General features: G+C 65.2%; 6 protein-coding genes across 6 annotated transcripts; 2 read left to right on the top strand and 4 right to left on the bottom strand.

Moving 5' to 3' along the window:
- Window positions 1–139: 139 nt before the first annotated feature.
- JCM10292_007241 (uncharacterized protein) lies at window positions 140–1,793 on the bottom strand (the record flags this gene model as incomplete). Its single annotated transcript, XM_076648317.1, has 7 exons — window positions 140–399; window positions 479–603; window positions 701–858; window positions 923–1,049; window positions 1,139–1,216; window positions 1,289–1,407; window positions 1,517–1,793. Coding segments are annotated over 7 exons (1,144 nt in total), but the record flags the coding sequence as incomplete, so codon positions are not given.
- A 210-nt stretch (window positions 1,794–2,003) lies between these two features.
- JCM10292_007240 (uncharacterized protein) lies at window positions 2,004–3,606 on the bottom strand (the record flags this gene model as incomplete). Its single annotated transcript, XM_076648316.1, has 3 exons — window positions 2,004–2,974; window positions 3,033–3,472; window positions 3,539–3,606. 3 exons carry the CDS (start codon window positions 3,604–3,606, stop codon window positions 2,004–2,006), a joined length of 1,479 nt encoding a protein of 492 aa, XP_076506263.1.
- A 500-nt stretch (window positions 3,607–4,106) lies between these two features.
- Window positions 4,107–7,408, bottom strand: JCM10292_007239 (uncharacterized protein; the record flags this gene model as incomplete). The annotated part of the gene is made up of 9 exons (XM_076648315.1): window positions 4,107–4,518; window positions 4,586–4,716; window positions 4,801–5,341; window positions 5,405–5,883; window positions 5,942–6,162; window positions 6,219–6,320; window positions 6,406–6,631; window positions 6,693–6,921; window positions 7,161–7,408. The coding sequence occupies 9 exons, from the start codon at window positions 7,406–7,408 to the stop codon at window positions 4,107–4,109; spliced, it is 2,589 nt and encodes an 862-aa protein (XP_076506262.1).
- Window positions 7,409–7,802: 394 nt separating this feature from the next.
- JCM10292_007238 (uncharacterized protein) lies at window positions 7,803–9,819 on the top strand (the record flags this gene model as incomplete). Its single annotated transcript, XM_076648314.1, has 5 exons — window positions 7,803–8,591; window positions 8,645–9,055; window positions 9,109–9,180; window positions 9,232–9,557; window positions 9,615–9,819. The coding sequence occupies 5 exons, from the start codon at window positions 7,803–7,805 to the stop codon at window positions 9,817–9,819; spliced, it is 1,803 nt and encodes a 600-aa protein (XP_076506261.1).
- A 400-nt stretch (window positions 9,820–10,219) lies between these two features.
- JCM10292_007237 (uncharacterized protein) lies at window positions 10,220–12,613 on the bottom strand (the record flags this gene model as incomplete). The annotated part of the gene is made up of 5 exons (XM_076648313.1): window positions 10,220–10,522; window positions 10,597–11,255; window positions 11,316–11,534; window positions 11,592–11,709; window positions 11,771–12,613. 5 exons carry the CDS (start codon window positions 12,611–12,613, stop codon window positions 10,220–10,222), a joined length of 2,142 nt encoding a protein of 713 aa, XP_076506260.1.
- Window positions 12,614–12,999: 386 nt separating this feature from the next.
- JCM10292_007236 (uncharacterized protein) lies at window positions 13,000–17,303 on the top strand (the record flags this gene model as incomplete). Its single annotated transcript, XM_076648312.1, has 12 exons — window positions 13,000–13,042; window positions 13,111–13,331; window positions 13,415–13,590; window positions 13,657–13,742; window positions 13,817–14,292; window positions 14,373–14,650; window positions 14,720–14,841; window positions 14,918–15,117; window positions 15,201–16,469; window positions 16,542–16,635; window positions 16,698–17,122; window positions 17,262–17,303. The coding sequence occupies 12 exons, from the start codon at window positions 13,000–13,002 to the stop codon at window positions 17,301–17,303; spliced, it is 3,432 nt and encodes a 1,143-aa protein (XP_076506259.1).
- Window positions 17,304–17,714: the final 411 nt, after the last annotated feature.

Raw genomic sequence — 17,714 nt, 5'->3', positions numbered from 1 at the left:
CCCCCCCCCCCCCCCCCCCCCCCCCCCCCCCCCCCCCCCCCCCCCCCCCCCCCCCCCCCCCCCCCCCCCCCCCCCCCCCCCCCCCCCCCCCCCCCCCCCCCCCCCCCCCCCCCCCCCCCCCCCCAAGAAAGCAGCGCACCATCCTCATCGAGCTCGTCCTCCTCGTCCTCCTCGTCGTCGTCCCTCGCGCGCTTCTTCCCCTTGCCCTTCTTCGCCCCTCCGCTCTTCCTCCCGCCCTTGCCCTTCCGCCCGACAGCCGGACTCGTCCCCTCATGGTCACTCGTCCCACGCAGGACGTCATCACCATCGTCATCGTCGTCGTCCCCGGCGGCAGCGAGCGCAGCAGGTCCGATTGGCGTGCCGTGGAATTTGCGCGTCGTCGCGTCTTTCGGCCACAGCCTGCTCAGCGAAAGCGAGCGACCATCAGCGTCGTCAGCACTGTTTCCCGAGTCCCGAGCGACGAAGGAAGGACACGCACTGCGTGCACGGGTTCGCGAGGTCTTTGTCGAGGTGGGCGGGACACTGCCCGTTCGCGCCGAGTCGTCGCTGCGTGCAGTACGTGTGAAGGCGGATCCCGCACGCAGGATTGGGGCAAGCGTAGCCCTGCAGAACACTCAGACGCGTCAAAATCTCAACTCGAAGTAAAGCGCTGCCGCGCACATTTGCGCGACGAGCGATCAGAGGCAGAAAGGCGACGCACGCTCGTGACGATCGTCAGGCAGTCGTTGCAGTCGACGACGACACCATCGTCGACGTCTTCGTCGTCGCCGCCGAATGTCTCGCGGAGATAGGGCGCCAGCTCGACCAGCGAGCGGGGCGAGAGGAGCAGGCGGCCGGACGAGTGGAGGGAGAGCCAGCCTGAGTGTGGCGACCCTTGCATCAGCGGATGCACACTTCTGAGAGGACTTAGAGAGGAAGTCACCCTTGGCGAGCAGGCTCTTGATGAGCTGGATCGCGACCGTCTTGGTGAGCGGTGCTTTCGCGCAGCGCACAGCGTCCGTCTGCGAGATGCTGTAGCTCGCGCGCGGCGCAAGCATGATCTTCTCGACCTGTACAGAATCGAAGATGCCAGCGAAAGCCGCGTCAGCGGACGTGCAGCGACGCAAGTTGCAGCGACGCAAGATGTCGGTGGACGCACGACGGCCTTGAAGAAGGCAATCTCCTCGGCCTTGTACTCTGTCGCGATCTTTGCTGGCTCGTCCTGGATCGTGTTGACCTGTGCAAGGGAGTGTCGGTAATCTGGTCAGGCTCCTGCAGTCGCCGGCAGCGTCTGAGATTCGCAACGCACCAGGATGTACATGCCCGTTCCGCTCTCCTGATCCCGCGTCGTCTTGATGTCGAGGCCGCACAGTGACAGTCCGGGCTCCATTCCGGCGACAAAGGTCTCAATAGAGTCGGGGTTCTCGACTGCGAGAGAGACCTGGCGTCAAGAGCGAACTTCCAGGTCTACGCGAAGCAGGGGAGAGACGGGCAAGTCCTCGCGGGCCGCGAGACCTAGAGACGATGCACAACGCACCGTTGCAGAGCCTGACGCATTCCTGGTAGAGTGCCTTTGCCCTGTCGAGCGGGAGCGTCTTCCTCGCGATGAGCGCCTGGAGGAACAGGTGCCGGCACGTGCGCAGCGGGTCCTTGAGCTCGAGCGCGTCGAGCTCGGCGTCGTGGTCCAGCTCGTCGTCCCCGTCCTGCTGCTGCTGCTTGCCGTTGCCGTGAGGCGCACCGCCGCCTTCGGACCCGGACGACGAGCCCGCGGGCGAAGCGGCGCGCTGCTTGGACGTCGAAGCGCGTGGGGCCATCGCAGCTGTTGTCTAGCCTAGCGCGTAGGTCTCGCAGGCTCTCGGTAGCGGTGCGACGAGGGCGGGGAACGCGACCAGCACGACGCGACGCGCTCACGAAAGCGATGAAGTCGAGACATGGCATCCGCGAGCTCGCAGTACGCGATGAGCACTGCAAGGGAACGTCTACAGAATGCACGAGTTATCGAGTATTGACGGGTCAGAGCGTTCTCACCGCCCCGAGTCATCCTCCCTCTTCACCCAGTCTAACTCGCGCAGCATCTCCCTCCCTAGCCTCCCGAGCGCCAGCTCCGCCCTGCCCGTCGTCGCACTCCCCTCGCGCTCGTCCCCCTCGCCCGCCCCAAAGTGCACCCTCACCCCGCGCCTGCCCGCCTCCCGGACGATCCTCGCGACGCTCCACGCAAACTCGCCATTCCCGGTCCATGCCTCGGCGCGAGTCGCGTCCCAGCTCGACGGGAGGACGAGGCGCGTGAGCGCGCCGAGCGGGAGGTCGGCGGGCGCAGAGGGGGTCGAAGGTGACGATGCGGCCGAGAAGGCGGAGAACGAGGCGGGCGAGGTAGACGCGAGGGGCAAGGCTTGCGCTCGCCCTGTCGGAGACGAAGACGGTGACGAGCCGAGCGAGTGCAATGTCGACGACGTTGCGAGCGCGAGGAAAGTTGTCGAGAGCGCTTTGGCTGCGGCGAGGTGCGGCTCGAACAGGTCGGGCGTATCCTCGGGCGGGTTGGCGACGTCCAGGGATCGGAGCGCGTGAGAAAGCGAGTCAATGACGTGCGGAGTGAGGGCAGTGACGGGGATGCTGGCGCTGCAGAGCGAGGTGCACTGCCCGACGAGGTCGTACGGGTCGACGATATCGTCGCGCTCGTGTTCTTCGGGGCGCAGTGATGGACATGCAATGCGTAGAGCTTCGAGCTGCCCTGCCAGTGCGGAGGGCAGACAGGCGCCCTGGTCTCGCCATTCGTTCGTCTCCTCGATGAGGCGGACGAGGCGGCAGCTCGCAACCGAGAGGGCCTTGACGCTGGGAAGGACGTGAGGGTGAAAGAATTGCTCGGCGGTGCTGCGATCGAGCTGGCAGGTAGATATGGTGAGGGTTTCGAGGAGCGGGATGGGCGTGAAGAAAGGGGAGCGCGAAATTGTCGTGTGGTCGCTCAGCAAGCAGTCGATCAGGATGAGGTGGCGCAGGCCTGTGAGCCGTAAGAGGTGAGATTGGTGTGACAGGAAGCGACGGAAGGTTGGACGCACGGTCGGCGTTGGCAAAGTCCGTCAGGGAGAACAGAATGACGGAACGAAGTTCGAGTGCCTCAATGGCTGGACATTTCTCCAGCAGCTTGGCCAGCCTCGTGGCGAGCGGATTGCGCCGTCGGACCCGCGCTGGCAGCTCTCGCCCCGGTCTCGGCGCCGCTCCGTCGATCCGCACACCTCGCACGAGCGCGGCTAGGAGGGGCGCCCGCTTGACCGTGTGGATGAATTGGTTGATCTGCCTCGCCGACGTCAGCGTCGGCTCGGCGTACAGCGCGGCGCGGACGCGGTCCCGGGTCTGGGTGCACAAGCGAGCGAGAACGCAGGCGGTAGTGGGGGAGTCGGACGCCGCAAACTCGAAAATGCGCAGGACGACTTCGGGCGGGAGCGCAGGCAGCTGTCCCGGAACGCGGAGACGGTCGACCACAGGCCTGCGGGTTGTGCTGCACGAGGGGACAATCGAGGTCAGCCTTCGAGAACGCCGAGGATGCGAGTAGAGGCGGGCGCACCTGGGCCTGCGGGCGCGCTTGGTCGAGCTCGTGCGTCGCTTGCGATGAAACAGACCGAAGCAGGCCATCCTCGCTCGTCTTCAAGCGGTGCACGAGCGAGAGAAGCGCGAGTGGAGCGGATCGTTCCGAACCGCGGGCGGGAGACGTCCGCACGGCGGCGCAGCGCGAGAGGGCAGAAGTAGAGGGCGGGAGGCTCTGGTCTGCGCTCTGAGAGAACCGCTGCCCGCTCAGGCGTCGCTGAAGACGCTGCCGAAGGAGAGCGGAGGCGCTTCAGCGCTTCAGTGCTTCAGCGCTCAGCGGAGGAACCTCACCGGCAGGTTTCCCTTCCAACGATGCCGCTCAGGATCGAGGCGACCCTCTGCACGGTGCTGTCCAGCTCGCAAAGCTTTCCCGCTGCTGGAGATGCGCGTATCACCGCTACTCGTCGCGTCCGGACCTCCAGCCCCCGAGAGGACTTGACGCTATGCACATGTTTCAATCAAGATGTTGAGGATGTTCAGGATGATGGGTCTACGTAAAAGTACATGGGGGTCCATCCGACACAGGGAAAGATCGAGAGGGGAACCCCCTACGACGTCGCCGTCGGGACGATGCCCGAGTCGAGCGGCTCGTTCTCGAGGTTGACGCGGCCAGACAGGACGTCGACGAGCTTCTGCATGCTCTGCCACCACTGGACCTTGCCGCGGCGGTGCTTCATGTCGGCGGCGCCCATCATCTCGCCGACGGGGACAAAGCGGATCCCGGCGCCCTGGATCGCGATCGACGCCGCGCCACTCGCGCCTGTGCGGTTCTGCTCCTCGAGCCAGTCGATGCACTTGACCGTCAGGCGCACGGCGCGCGTGCGGTCGCGCGGCGACGGGACGCCGCCTTGGAGCGTGTGGCCGAGGGAGACGAGGCGTGCGTCGAAGAGGTCCTTGCCCTCCTCGGCGAGGATGTTCGAGAGCACCTCGGTCGAGTAAGTCTTGGAAGCCTTCTCAGATCTGGACGTCAAAAGGGTCTGTCAGTCTCGCAAAGACACTGCCAGCGTGGAGGGAACAGAAAACGTACCGAATGACGAGACGACCCTCCGACTTGCCAGCGACGTCCTGCTGGTAGCGCTTCTTGAGGAACTCGACGTCGGTGACGAGCTGCTTGAGGTTGATGCCGCCTTCGGGCGTGTAGACAATGTTGGCGCCAGACTGTCATTCACAGTGTTCTCGATCAGTCTGGGCCCCAGAAACGAACACAGTCGAAGAAGAGATGGAAAATCGCGGCCGACTCACCGCAAGCGCGCCGAGCATGGCGATGTAGCCGCAGCCTGCGCCCTGAGTCTCGACAACGAAGACACGGTTGCGACTCGCCGACGCCGACTGCTTGATGGCGTCGCACGCGTCGACAAGGACGTTGATCGACGTGTCGGACCCGATGCTCCACTCGGTAATGGGCACGTTGTTCGAGATGGTCGCGGGGAGGTGCACGAGCGGGATGTTGAGCGCCTTGTAGTGGCTGCGCGCCTGGTCGAGCTGGTTGACGGCGACCATGGCCTCGAACCCGCCGACGATGAGGAGCGAGTCGAGCTTGTACTCGGCGAGCTTGCGCGCGATCACCTCCATGTCCTCGGCGGGGAGCGTGCGGTTGGTGCCGAGCTCGGAGCCGCCGCGCGTGCCCCACTGGTCGACGCGGAGCCAGGTGAGCTCGGCGACGTTGCCCTCGAGCAGGCCGACAAAGCCGTTGTAGATGGCGACGGGCGTGTGACCGTGGCACAGGCAGTAGCGGACCGCCGTGCGCGTCGCGGCGTTCATGCCACCGGCGGGAGCACCGGTGCTACGAGATGAGAGAGCACCGAATCAGCCCTGTTCCTTATGTACGAACAGAGAAAGTACGAACTGGATGATACCCACGCGCATGCGCTCGTTCTCGGGCACACGGTACTCGGTGTTGAGCCGGGTCGTCGCGCGGAAGGCGTGCAAGCAGTCCTCGAACTCGGGGTCGCGGAGGCCGAGCGCGCCCTCGAAGTCCTTGCGCTCGATGGCCTTGGCGACCTCCTGCGTCTTGGCGACAGCGTCCATGAGCGGCTGGCGCGTAATCTTGTTCTCCTGGATGCCGATGACAGGCGAAGGCGTGTTGGGCGTCGAAGCGAGGACGGCCTCGACCGCCTCTGCGCCCTGGAGTGTCGCGAGGATGCGGTCGTACGCGACGGGGTTGCCGCCGCGCTGCGTGTGGCCGAGGGTGGTGACACGCGTGTCGAGGCCGAGACGGTTCGAGAGAACATCCTTGACCATGTCGGGCGTAATCGGGTTGAGGTTGCAGTCGTGCGCGCCCTCGGCGATGATGACAATCGTCTTGCGCTTGCCCTCGTCACGGTGCTGTACGGAGTAACGCGTGAGCTGGTGCTTGGCGAAGATACGCAAATTCAACACGTACGCGCGAAAGGACCTTGCACATCGAGCTCTGCCAGTCCTCCGCAGTCGGCGGGCGCTCGGGGATGAACATGTAGTCCGCCCCGGTCGCAATGGCGGCCATGAGGGCGAGCCAGCCGCAGTGGCGGCCCATGACCTCGATGACGAAAGCGCGAGAGTGGGAAGAGGCGGTCGACGAGATGCTGTCGACGGCGTCGCAGATGCGGTGGAGAGCAGTGGTAGCGCCTGCAATTCGGCTCGCGTCAGCTCGAGCTGCGGTTCACTGCTCGCGCAAGACGCACCGATGGTCATGTCGGTGCCGGCCATGTCATTGTCGATCGAGCCAACAAGACCGACGATGTTGAGGTGCTTATAGGTGTCGTACTGCTCCTGCGAGATATCGCCTGCAAGTTGCGTCGCTTGTGAGCCTCTTTGAAGGGCAAAGTTCTTTCGAGGGGTAACGAAGCAAGCGCCAGCGGAAGGACGCACCACTCTCAAGGAGGGCCTGAATGTGCTCCGGCCACTCCGCACGCAGGCGGTCCGCGCCGGTGAGCGAGCCGTCACCACCGCAGACAACTAGTGCGTCGATGCCGTGGCGGACGAGGTTGAGGGCAGCCTTGCGGCGGCCCTCAATCTCGCGGAAAGCGGCGCAGCGCGCGGTGCCGATGAGCGTGCCGCCAATCGAAGCGAAGCCGCGAACGTCGTCCCAGCCGACCTGCGAGGATCATCACAGGTCAGCGTCATAGCGATCCTTAAAAACGGAGCAAGACACGCACGCGGATAATGTAGCGGCCCTTGAGAGTCTGCTCGCCCTCGCCCTCCTTGAGCAGCTCGCCCTCTCCGTAGGTGGCGACGAAGCCGCCCTTACGCTGAGGCGCGTTGACGTCGACGGGCGCACCGGCGAGCGGCGGCGAGGTAGCGTTGTCGTTCGGGACGTGCGAAGACTCCTCGTTGCCGCGAACGAGACCCTCCCAGCCCTCACGGACGACATAAGCCTCGCAGCCACTGTTTCGAAGGCACGAAAGAGTGTCAGCGAGGGCTTCTAAGTAGCTCTTTAGTGCTCCGAACGGCGAGAAACGGGGGATCTGCATGTGCTCATCCTCACGCAGAGGAATCCCGTCGCGCTTCTCCCTCGCAGATCCGGGTTACCAGAGATGGCAGGGCTGGTCCACGGCGCCGTGATGAGCCCTTTCGGACCTCAACGTCGCACGATCCTGTCCCGGGAAGAGCCACAAGAGACTGACCGAGCGATGGCCATCTTGACGACGGCGCGGACAGCGGCGTTCATGCCAGCCGAGTCTCCGCCGCTCGTCAAGCACGCGAGGCGGGTCCTGCGCTTGCCCGGCGTGGGCGGGGCGGATCCCCTGCCCTCGGTCCATGCGAACGGCGGGGGAGTCGCCGCGCCAGAGAGGTGCGGCGAGTTGGGCTGCGTCGACGCGGGCAGGATCTTTTCGAGCTGCTGCGCGACGCGGTCGAGCGGGTTTGCGGCCATCTTTGCGGATGCTGCTTGGCGCGAGTATGGTGACGAGGAGAAAGCGCTCGCGAGCAATCGATGACGAGGAGAACTTGGCCGACCTTCTTCGCTCTGTCGCAGGGCAGCAGTGCTTGCCGGCGTATACCTCACAGGCTGTTTCATGGCTCCAGGGTCGTGGAATGGCGTCCTGCAGAAGGCGAGAGGGTCCGGAAATGCCTGTCTCACCGCCTCGCTTCAGGGGCTGTATCAAGGCTGTATCGTACCAGCAGTGAGCTGAACCGGGCTTAGAACAACGACAAGGTAAAGCTTTCAGCATTGCGCGCATGGTGTGTGCTGCCTGTCAGTCCTCGTCGCCGGAAGTCAACCGGAAATCAATCCCGCTCTTGCCCTTCTGCGCTGTCCTCCTCTTCCGATGGATGAGCCCGTGCCCGTGGATTCGGGTCCGGCTTCCCCGCAAGCCGCCGCGCCTGCTGTTCCCCACTCCATCCAGGCTGCTCTCGCCGTGCTGGACGAGATCGAGGCGTGCCTCCGGACCATCGTGCCAGGTCACGCATTCGCGCCCAGGCAGGTGCTTAGTCAGACTGCCGCTGGACCATCTGCTCAAGGATCTTTGAGCTATCGAATGCCCGCACCGGGCGAGGTTGACGGCGAGAGCGCCATCCCCTTCCTTTCCGTCGTTGCAGCTCCCGACCTCGCAGAGACGCTGCTGCAGCTCGGGCGAGAACGCCTTGCCAAATGCCGGCGCGATAGCCCTCCACTTTCGCTACCTTCTGGAATCGCACGACCCTTGCTCGAGTCTTCGGTCTACCTCGAAAGACGCGAGCTGCAGACCTTCATTCTCGGCGAATGCCGGGGCACGCTCGACCGCTGTCTCACGCTCATCCTCGGCGAGGACTGGGTGGTCCGGTACGATATAAATGCCGATCCTCCTATCATCAACGCCGCCGCCGATGGCGTAGCGCGCCCCGACAATCCGACGCGGACACACGAAGGCTTCTGCTACAAGGTCGAGGCCCTCGACGACGAGACGTTCTGCGAGTTGCGCAACGAGGTTGTCAAGACTGGCACACTGCCGCCGCTTGCGATTGTCGGGACTAGCGAAGCGGAAAACTCGAAGCCGACGAAGGGCGAAGTCAGGATGTGGAACGAGGATGCGAGTCGATGGATCACGGTGCCACCAAAGCAGGCGTTCGTACTGCAGGTGTGCACTGATCCTCCACCTCTTCTGTGCACGCATTGACGAACGAGTCGCAGATCTCCGCCATCATCTCGTCTAAGCGCCTTCGAGGCGAGATGTGCGGCCTCCAGCCCGGCCTTCCCTTCGTCATGCCCATCACCAACGGTTCCTCCATCTTCTACGCCATTTCGCACTTTGACGAAATCGACGGTAAGCGCTACCACCGGATGGCCTTCTCGCCCGTCCGCACACTCGACTTTCCCATCCGCCTCGCTCACTTCGCCAACGCGCAATTGTTCGTCTCAAGGAAACCGCTGCGATGGCCCGATGCCCTTTCTCCCGCCCTGCTTTGCGCCTCCGACATTGCCCCATTATCGCTTTCGCCGCAAATGCAGAGCGCGCTGGACGCGCTGCGTTTCCAGACTGGTCAGACGAGCGCTACTCGCTCGTCGACATTGGCGGCGGGCAACCAAGAGACTTCCGTCCCGGTGCGTTCCCCTTCATTTCAAGACTTCGGAGCGCTCACACGAGGATTCCGCAGCCCAACTTCATTGTACATGTCACCGCTTGGAAGAACCGCTCCGACCCCTTCAGCCTCTTCCTGCTTGATCAGGTGTGTCACCAGTCCGCAGGCATTCCCGATCTGCCTAACGCGCGGACCCAGCCGCGCAACTCCAGCTCTCCGCCTCTTCCTCTTCCGCCCACTGGCGCTTTCGACTTTGACGGCTACCTTGCAGCTCATCATGACATGAACGTCTATACGAGCACCTCCTTCCCGGACCTCGTCTTCAAATTTGCGGTCGAGGGCACCAAAGCCGGTCTCGAACTGGAGAACGAAGCGATCACCTACTCGAGGCTGTACAACGCGGCGCCAAGCGCAGCCGCAAGCTTCGCCGTGCAGTACATAGGATACTACCTCTGCCCCGACTCGTGCCGCGTCGTCCTCGTGCTCGAGCGAGGCACGCCTTTGTACGAAGTGGATGTCGCGCGGTGCGTACAACCTGTCTCCCAGGTGTTCCCGTCATGCTCACAGAGCTTCAACTACAGGCAAGACGTGCTCGAGCTGCTGAACAAGGCACACGCAGCAGGCGTCGTTCACGGCGATGTCGCGCCCCGGAACCTGGTCCGCACGCCGCGCGGCCTCCGTCTCATCGATTGGGGACGTGCGCGCTTCGCAGAAGGCGCCGCCGCTGGTAGGGAGGACTACGACCAGCTAGACGAGAATTTTGATTTGTACGCGCGCTCGCCCTAGTCTCACGCACGTCGCGCTCGACTGATGTTCTGCTCTTCCACCTGCAGCTAGATTGAATTACCTATCTTGTCTGTCTTTGAGACCTTGTGTCACATCTTTGCTATGCCTGTCGTTGTCACATCTGTGCTATGCCTGTCATTGTCATTCTTGCGTTCCTCAGCCTCGTGCTCTCATCTTCTCATTCGCCGTTGCCGTAGTATCTGCTCGACAGCATGCTGCTGTCCGACGAGGGGCAGATCGAGAATGACATGGCGAAGATGTGTGCTGGCCGGCCCGAGAGCCATCCGCCGAAGCGCCACTCTGCTCTGAAACTGGAATAGCGAGATGAAGGCCGTCTAGGCATGTCAAGCAAGCTGTCTGCGTACGATACCACCCCACTCAGACTGGTCGAATCGACCTCTCAATCCTCCTCCCCCACCAGCCTCTCCTTCCACTCCCTCCACCCGACGCTCGCCGCGAGCGCATCCGCAACCTCCCTCTCGACCGCGCACCTCAGCTTGACCCCATCAAGCACCCTCTCGGCGTTGTTGTCGCTGCTCGCGCGCGAGAGGAGGCGCAGCGCGACGAGCGTCTGCACCTGGGCGGCGACGGCGGGCGCGCCGAGCGTCGGCTCGAGGCGCGCGTCGACGATCGAGTCGTACAGCGCGACGAGGCGCTCGTACGCAAAGGGCTTGCCGCCGTGCAGCGCCGACGAGCGCGCAGCCTGCACATCCGAATCGCCACTCGCAAGTCAGCTCGTCTGTTCCCCCTCGAGCGGAACGAAGAGAAAGAACGCACCTTCTTCGGGCTCTTGCGCCCGCCTCCGCCACCTTTGCGCTTCGCCTTCCCGCCCTTGCCCTTCGCCTTGCCCTTGCCCGCGCCCGGCCCGTCGAGCTCGTCGACGCGGACAAACATGCGCACGTCGCTCTTGGGCGGGTTGTGCGCCGCAAAGTACGCCGCGAGGAGCAGGTACCGCGCGCAGAGCGGGAGCGACCTCGCGAGCGAGGTCGCGGCGCTGAGCTGCTGCTGCTGCTGCTGCTGCGGAGCCCGCGAAGAGAGAGCGGACGAGGCGCTGCGGGAGGGAAGCGATTGCTGCTTGAGCGGGGTGGACGGGCCGACGAGGAACGGATCTGCGGCGGAAGTCGAGGTAGAGGGGCGGAAAGGCGAATCGGCCGAGGCGGAAGCGGCTGCGGCGGAGGCGAAGAAGTCGGACGGATCCTTCGCGGGAGAGTCGAGGTAGGCTGGCCCGGCGCGAGGCGCAGAGATCGTCCCCGCGAACCCGGCGGACGCGGTCACAGCTGCTACCGCGGCAGCGGACGAGGCGGATGGGCCCGAGACGCCAGAGGCGGCAGAGAGGGTGAGGGATGGGCGTGGGAGGAAGAGCCGGTCGAGCTCGGCGGCAAAGTCGGCCTTGAGCGCGATCGAAAGGCGCGCCGTATCAGTCGGTGCAATGGGCGCTGTATGAGACAATGCGCAGTGAGCTAGCGGCTCGCTGCGACGCAGATGAGTGAACGCACGATTGCTCCTCTCGCGCGTCTCCTTCCACCTCGGCCAGAACCTCGCGCACAGGAACGCAAACTCGTCGAGCTCGGTCACGGCCTTGCCGAACGTCGTGCGCACGACGTGCGCGAGCGAGCGGAAGAGGTCGACGAGCTGCGGCTGCGTGAGCGAGTCGCTCGCCGAGGGGAGAGAGGCGGGGCTTTTGGCGAAGCGCGAGGTGAGAAGGGTGAAGGTGTCTACGGGAGGGTCGATCAGCTGAGAACCGGACTTCAGGGAGGGTCAAGGAGACGTACCTGCAGCGGAGAGGTCGTCAAAGGTGAGCAGCTCGGGGCTGGGCAAGCCGACCATGGCTTCTCGCGCCTTGCGCCAAGGCAAACGCGAGAGGGTGATGACGGTGATAGGCAGGCCCGTCTGCGCGATGGTGATCGTCAGTCTGAAGCTCGACCCGTCGCGTGGATGCGGTGCGACGCACGATCTGCCCGAGGCGGTGCATTGTGCTCGCGAAGGTGACGCCCACGCCCGTCTCCTTGGCTGCGCCGGTTGCACTGCCCGCCAATTCGCTGAGCAGCTCTCCGCGCTCGATGACGATGAAGCGGCGGCGAGGCTGACTCGTTGCGGGACGAAGGTCGACTGCGGCATCGAGCGCGGAAGCCGGGTCGCGGGGTGCAGACGAGGGCGCCGAGGCGGCAAAGATGGTGCGCAGCGAGTGGTGAAAGGCGTCGACGGTGTTTCGGAGAGGCGTCAGGGCGGGCTTGTCTGCGCCAGAGAGCGCAGCGCGGTCCCATTCGAGCGACCACTCGTCCTCGTCTTCCGGCTCATGCCCCTCGAGGTCATCCGCCGCATCCGTGAGCGTCTGCCCTCCTGTCCTCGCACGTTTGCTCATCCTCGTCGCGCCGTTCGCGCCGGCGTGCCTGCGCTTCCTCGCGCGCACGACCCTGAGCCCGGCGAGCGAGGTGCCGTCCCAGGCCCTTACGCCGCCGTCGCGCTCATCCCACGGTGCGCCGCCCGGCCCGCTCGCCGAGTCCCAGCCTGACAGCTGGTTGAGGACCGAGTCGAAGGCGGCCTTGGTCGAGTGGGTGCGGGCGAGGTCGAGGTGTGCGACAGTGGGGAGGAGGGCGTCGAGGGCAGGCGGGCCTGCGGTAGAGATAGGCCTCGGCGGGGCAGCCACACGTTCGAGGGTGTCGTGCACGAGCTCTGCAAGGACGGGCGAGTCTGCCGGGTTGTGGACGAAGACGGCGTCGGGAGGAAAGGGCGACGCGACGAGAGCAGCGAAGTGCCCGTGGAAGGGCGCGAGCGAAGGCAGCGCAGTCGCCATTGTGCCTCTGAGCAAGTCTGGCGCGCTCACGGCGCTTCTCAGCGCGCGCGAGCGAGTGGAACCAAGTTGACATTCGACGACGACAGCGACGCGTCTCTCCTGCTGTCACTGCTCGCCGTGCACAGCTGCACACAGCTCGAGTGGGCCAGTGTGAGTCTGTGCGGCCCTTCCCTACCCTCGTGCTGCCCGCTGTCTCGCTCGAACGACGACTCGACGCCGCCGTCGTCCTCATCAGCGAGCATCCCTCGACTCGCTTCGTTCTCGCCGGCACTCGCTCGAGCGGGCCGTCAGAACGCCACGAACTGATAAAGAGCTCGTACAGGACCGCTGGAGCCCGACCTGGCCCCCGCAGAGCCTCGCTTGACCCGCTCGCACCCCCACCCGACATGGTCTGGGTCGTCGAAGGCTCGCTCAACAGCGCCCAGGGCGGTGCGTGCCTCTTTGACCGCTGTCGTACTCCAGCAGGAGCTGTGCTAACTGGCCCTCGGTCGCCGCAGACGCTCCCGACGCGGTCCCGCACCCGTCGTCGCACTACCTCCGTCCCACCCGCCTCTACCGCGTCGGTCGGGCAGGCGGAGTCCGCGCCCCTCCAAAAGCCGGGCAGACAAAGCCCGGTCCGGCGAGCAGGGCCAAGCCGTACGACTTTCGCATCGCCAGCTTGAGCGTGCCAAAAGAGGGACTCGCCGTGTTCGAGACAGGTGGGGACGACTGGGACCCCGTGCGTGGTCCGCAGGCTTAGCATACTCGTCTGCCGAACCGTATGGACAACGTTATGCTGACTGTCGTTGTCCCAATGCACAGGTGGACCACCCCGACTCGGCTTCCAACCTCGACCCGTACCGCCTGACCGTCTCGCTGCACAAGAAGTTCACCCTGGACCGCGCTGGCGAGACCATTGAACTTGCGTCGGGTGTTGAAGGCGTCGAAGTGCGTGATGGCGACAAGTTTCGGGAACGCAGCAAGGGGTACTGGTTCACGTGCGCCGTCTCTCGCTGCTCTCCCTCAATGTAACACGCTGAAGCAGACTCGATCCGCCCTCTCAGCTTTCGCTGGAAGCCCATAAATCTGTGCTTGGCTACTGCGACAACCGCGCAGAAGAAGGACCATGCCGCTGTTGCCAAGTTTCTTGGTGCGCCCCTCTTCCACGCCCACCTCTCTGCACCGCGATTGCCAGCCGCTCATCGAGTGTACACCCGAACGCAGGCATCAAGGTCGCGTACCGCGAGTTCCGCGCGCACCACACGCACTGGATCGCCAAGAGCGTCTCTCCCTCTGCGTCGGCCGTCCTCGCCGCCATGCGCTTCACGCCGATCGTCTCGCCCGCGTGGTTCGCCTCTCTGTCTGCGCTCGGCGCCCCGCCGCCCTTCCCTTCTGAGGTACCCGGCCCGCGGCCCGTCATCGAAGAAGGCGAGGACGCGACGGCGTACGAGCGGCGCGTGACACGGTGGGAGAAGGACCTTCTCGAGCTCGAGCCGGACGTCGGCGCCGACTCGGAAAGGCACTGGGGCCACTGTGCGCTCGAGCTTGACTGGGACGGGACGTGGCCTGCAAAGGAGCGCGACGAGTACTTGCCGGCGCCGTGGGAGGGGCACGAGCCGAGGCTGTGGAGGAGGGACGAGAGGCGCAAGACGCTCTTCGAGGGCGTGCTCGTCGTTGCTTTTCAAGGCGAGGAAGAAGCGGTGCGTCGACGGTCTTGTTTGCGCGGGATTGCGCGACTGCAGCTCGAACTGACCGGCTGCCACCATCCGTTTGCGAGCAGGACGAGACGCAGTCGTTGCTCGTGACCCTCGGCGGCGGCTCGTACTTTCCCTGCACGCTCCTGCACGACTCGGTCCTGCCCTCGTCGGCGACCTCGCTCGTCTCGGCGATCGACACCTTCAAGAAGGCGCAGGGCGCGCGCATCGCCGACGCGCCGAGCAGGGTCGTCGTCCTCCCGCCCGCGGACGCGTACAAGATTCTCACGGGCGACGAGCCGGACGAGGAGCGCGACGAGCGGATGGAGCAGCAGGTGGCGCTCGTGCAGGAGCTGCAGCGCCTGTGCGTCAACTCCGTTCCCCGAGTGATCCCTTCCGCGAACGTAGCTGATGATGTTTCCTGCGTGCACAGCCTCGGGCTCGGCAAGGTCTGCAACCCGGATGGGCACGAGCTGGCCGAGGCGATCTACAAGGTCGACACGGCGCCGCTCTTCGCGGCGGAGCAGGCCGAGAGCGGTGGCGGCGGAGCGAGCAGTGCGTGCTCCTTCCTCTCGCTTGTCCGCTACTCGTATCGCATAGTGCTCAGCTGAGCCCTTGTCGTGTCGCACAGGCTCGCGCGCCGCTCGCACCCAAGGAAGCGTCTCGACCCAGTTCACGCAGGCGACTCCGCCCTTCCCGACTGGCGGCGTGCCCGGCACGCACCCCGACAGCGGCATGCCCGCGCCACAGCAGGCTGAGGCGGGCCCGTCGGGCATGGCGGTCGCCCAGGAGGATACGGGCGAGGAGAGCGCGCCGAGCCAGCCGCGTAAGGTGCGCCTCGGAAGCCTCTCCGCTCGTCTCGCTCGCATAGACTCACTACATGCTTGCTGACTAGACCGCGGGGTCCGACGCAGCTCGTCCGCCGCGCCCGCACGGGCCGCAACGCCGTTGAGTCGCTCCTGGGCGATCTCGAGCCGGAACCTTCGACTTCCGCATCCGCCAACGCGGCATCCTCATCCGCGCGCCCCATCACGCAGCGTGCTCGCCGTGTGAGCGGCGACGACTCGCTCGGGTCGAGCGCGGGAGGAGTAGGCGGCACGCTTGGGTCGACGCAGGACCCGGCAGGCGGCGCGATGGACGTCGATGCCCCCGCCGTCGCGCCGACGACGACGACGCGGCGTCGTCGCGCTGGCGCAGCGGGGCGCTCGGCGGTCGACGCGCTGCTCGAGGCAGACTCGCCCGAGAAGGGCGGCGGGGCGGGGGACGAGGGCGGGACGCAGAGCATGCACGAGGGGCTGATGAAGATGGGCAAGACGCGCGCGGAGCGCATGGCGGCGATCGAGGAGGCCGACAGGCGGCTCGCGCTCGAGGAGAGGGAGGAGGCGGAGAAGGAGCGGGAGAAGGCGGGCAAGGGCAAGGGGCGCGCTCGGGACCAGGACGAGGTCGACGACGGCGCGGATGGTGGCAGGAGGAAGAAGCGCGAGAAGAGCGTGGCATTCAGCGATCCGGGCGACGAGGACGACGAGGACGGTCCGCCGGCGCGCAAGAGGTCGAGCAAGAAGAGCGGCGACGCGCCCGTCTCGAACCTCAAGAAGCGCACCCGCGCGGCTAGTCGCGAGCCCTCTGCAGGTCCGGCCGGCAGGGCGCGCTCGTCGTCGTCATCGAGCGAAGACGAGTCAGCGCGGGCTTCTCGCAAGAAGGCCAAGACGGCCGCCGCGGCGCCCCCTTCTCCTCCTGCCCCGCCCAAGAACAAGAAGGAGGCCGCGGCGCAGAAGAAGGCCGAGAAGGAGGCGCGCGAGCGCGAGCAGGCGAAACTCCTCCAGGTCAAGCCGACGAAGCGCAAAGGCGCCGAGGTGGACCAGGCCTTCAACGACGACTTCAACGCGCTCAAGATCGTACGCCCCGTGCTCAAGGCCATGCCCGTGCGGGAGAAGCACCGCATGAACTGGAACGAGGAGGACTCGGACGTCGAGCGCGACCGCCTCATCGAGACAGACCACCAGCGCCTAGCCGCCGGCGACGAGAGCGACGGTGACATGGACCCGGACAACTGGCGTCGCCCGACGCAGGCTATGTTCGTTATCCGCACCCTCGACGTGGAGCGCAAGGAGCGTCCTGCACCGCGCACGGACGACAACATCGACGAGCGATGGGCTGGGCGGCCGAACTTCAAGAAATTCCGCGTGCGTCCGCCTCGACCTCGCCCTCGCCCCGCTGCAGCGTGCTCTCTTGTACTCATCGCTCTGCGCTCGCAGCCGAAGAACTCGAAGAACCCGCGCGAACCGCTTGCAAAGCGCCCGCAGATCGAGCTTGTGCTACCCGAGGCAGTCGACTTTGGCCTCGGTCCCGGTGCGTTCCGCTCCTGTTTGTCGAGCTGGCACGCTCTTGATACTGATGCTCGCTTCTCGCAGGCTACAACGACCGCAAAGGCACGGCCTTCTCGCAGGTCCAGGCGGCCGACGACGAAGACGACGAGGACGAGATGTTCGCAGCCATGACCACGAGCAAAGGTCAGAGCAAGCTTGACTTTTCCAACTCCAAGAAGTCTGCAGCATCGTCAAGCAAGGCGAAGGCAAAGACGCCGGCCAAGGCCAAGGGCAAGAGCAAGTCGAAGCAGATCGTCTCGGATTCGGACAATAGCGACGATCTCGGCAGCTCCCACACCCTGCGCGACGACGACATGGATGTCGACGAGCTCGAAGACGACCCTCCGCCAGCGCGAGCCTCGAAGAAGGCTGCGCCGGCGAAACGGTCGGCGGCGACGCGCAAACCTGCGGTCGCCACGATCATGATCGACGAGAGCAGCTCCGAGTCGGATTCCGGGCTTACGTTCAAGGTGCGTTTGCGGCAATCGCGGCCTGTCTCGTTGCCGCTCGCGGGCTCAATCTGTCCTCGCGAGCGGGACCCCTTTGTTTCGTTCGACTCGCCTCGTCCTGCCTTTTCTGACCTCTCGCATTCATACGTCTCTCATGCAGGGCTTTGGAAAGAAGGGCGCAACAGGAAGGGCGCGCCGTTGAGCAGCAGATGGCGTGAGAAGAAAGGGAGTGGAAAGTGGACGCAGTGCTTGCTTGTCAGTCTAATCCGTGATGCGCACTTCGTGGTTCCTTTGGCGACTCTACGGCCGATGCTCGCTAGAATTTGGCTCACAGAGCACTCAATGAAAGATCCTCGCCGACTACCGAGGGCTGCGAGGACTGCCAGCGGTTCGCCGATGTCGCCGAGGGGGGTTGCAGGCGGGACAAAGGGAGAAGATGAAGGGGTCGACGGGTTCGGCATCACCGCTCTGTGGGGAACCCATCCTGGACCTTTGTCCTGCGCTGCAGATCTCACAAACAACGCTGATCGTCTGCGCTCGCGTGGAGGGAAATGGCTGCATGCGCCGTCGGCTGCGCTCGTGCGCCGAAAACAACGCCTTGGCTCAGCCCTTC

The sequence above is a fragment of the Rhodotorula paludigena genome (assembly GCF_050403205.1).
Source record: "Rhodotorula paludigena JCM10292 DNA, Rt_paludigena_JCM10292v1_ctg14, whole genome shotgun sequence".
NCBI classification, from domain to species: domain Eukaryota; kingdom Fungi; phylum Basidiomycota; class Microbotryomycetes; order Sporidiobolales; family Sporidiobolaceae; genus Rhodotorula; species Rhodotorula paludigena.
The sequence above is the reverse complement of the archived record's forward strand: the minus strand, read 5'-3'. Positions and strand labels throughout refer to the sequence as shown.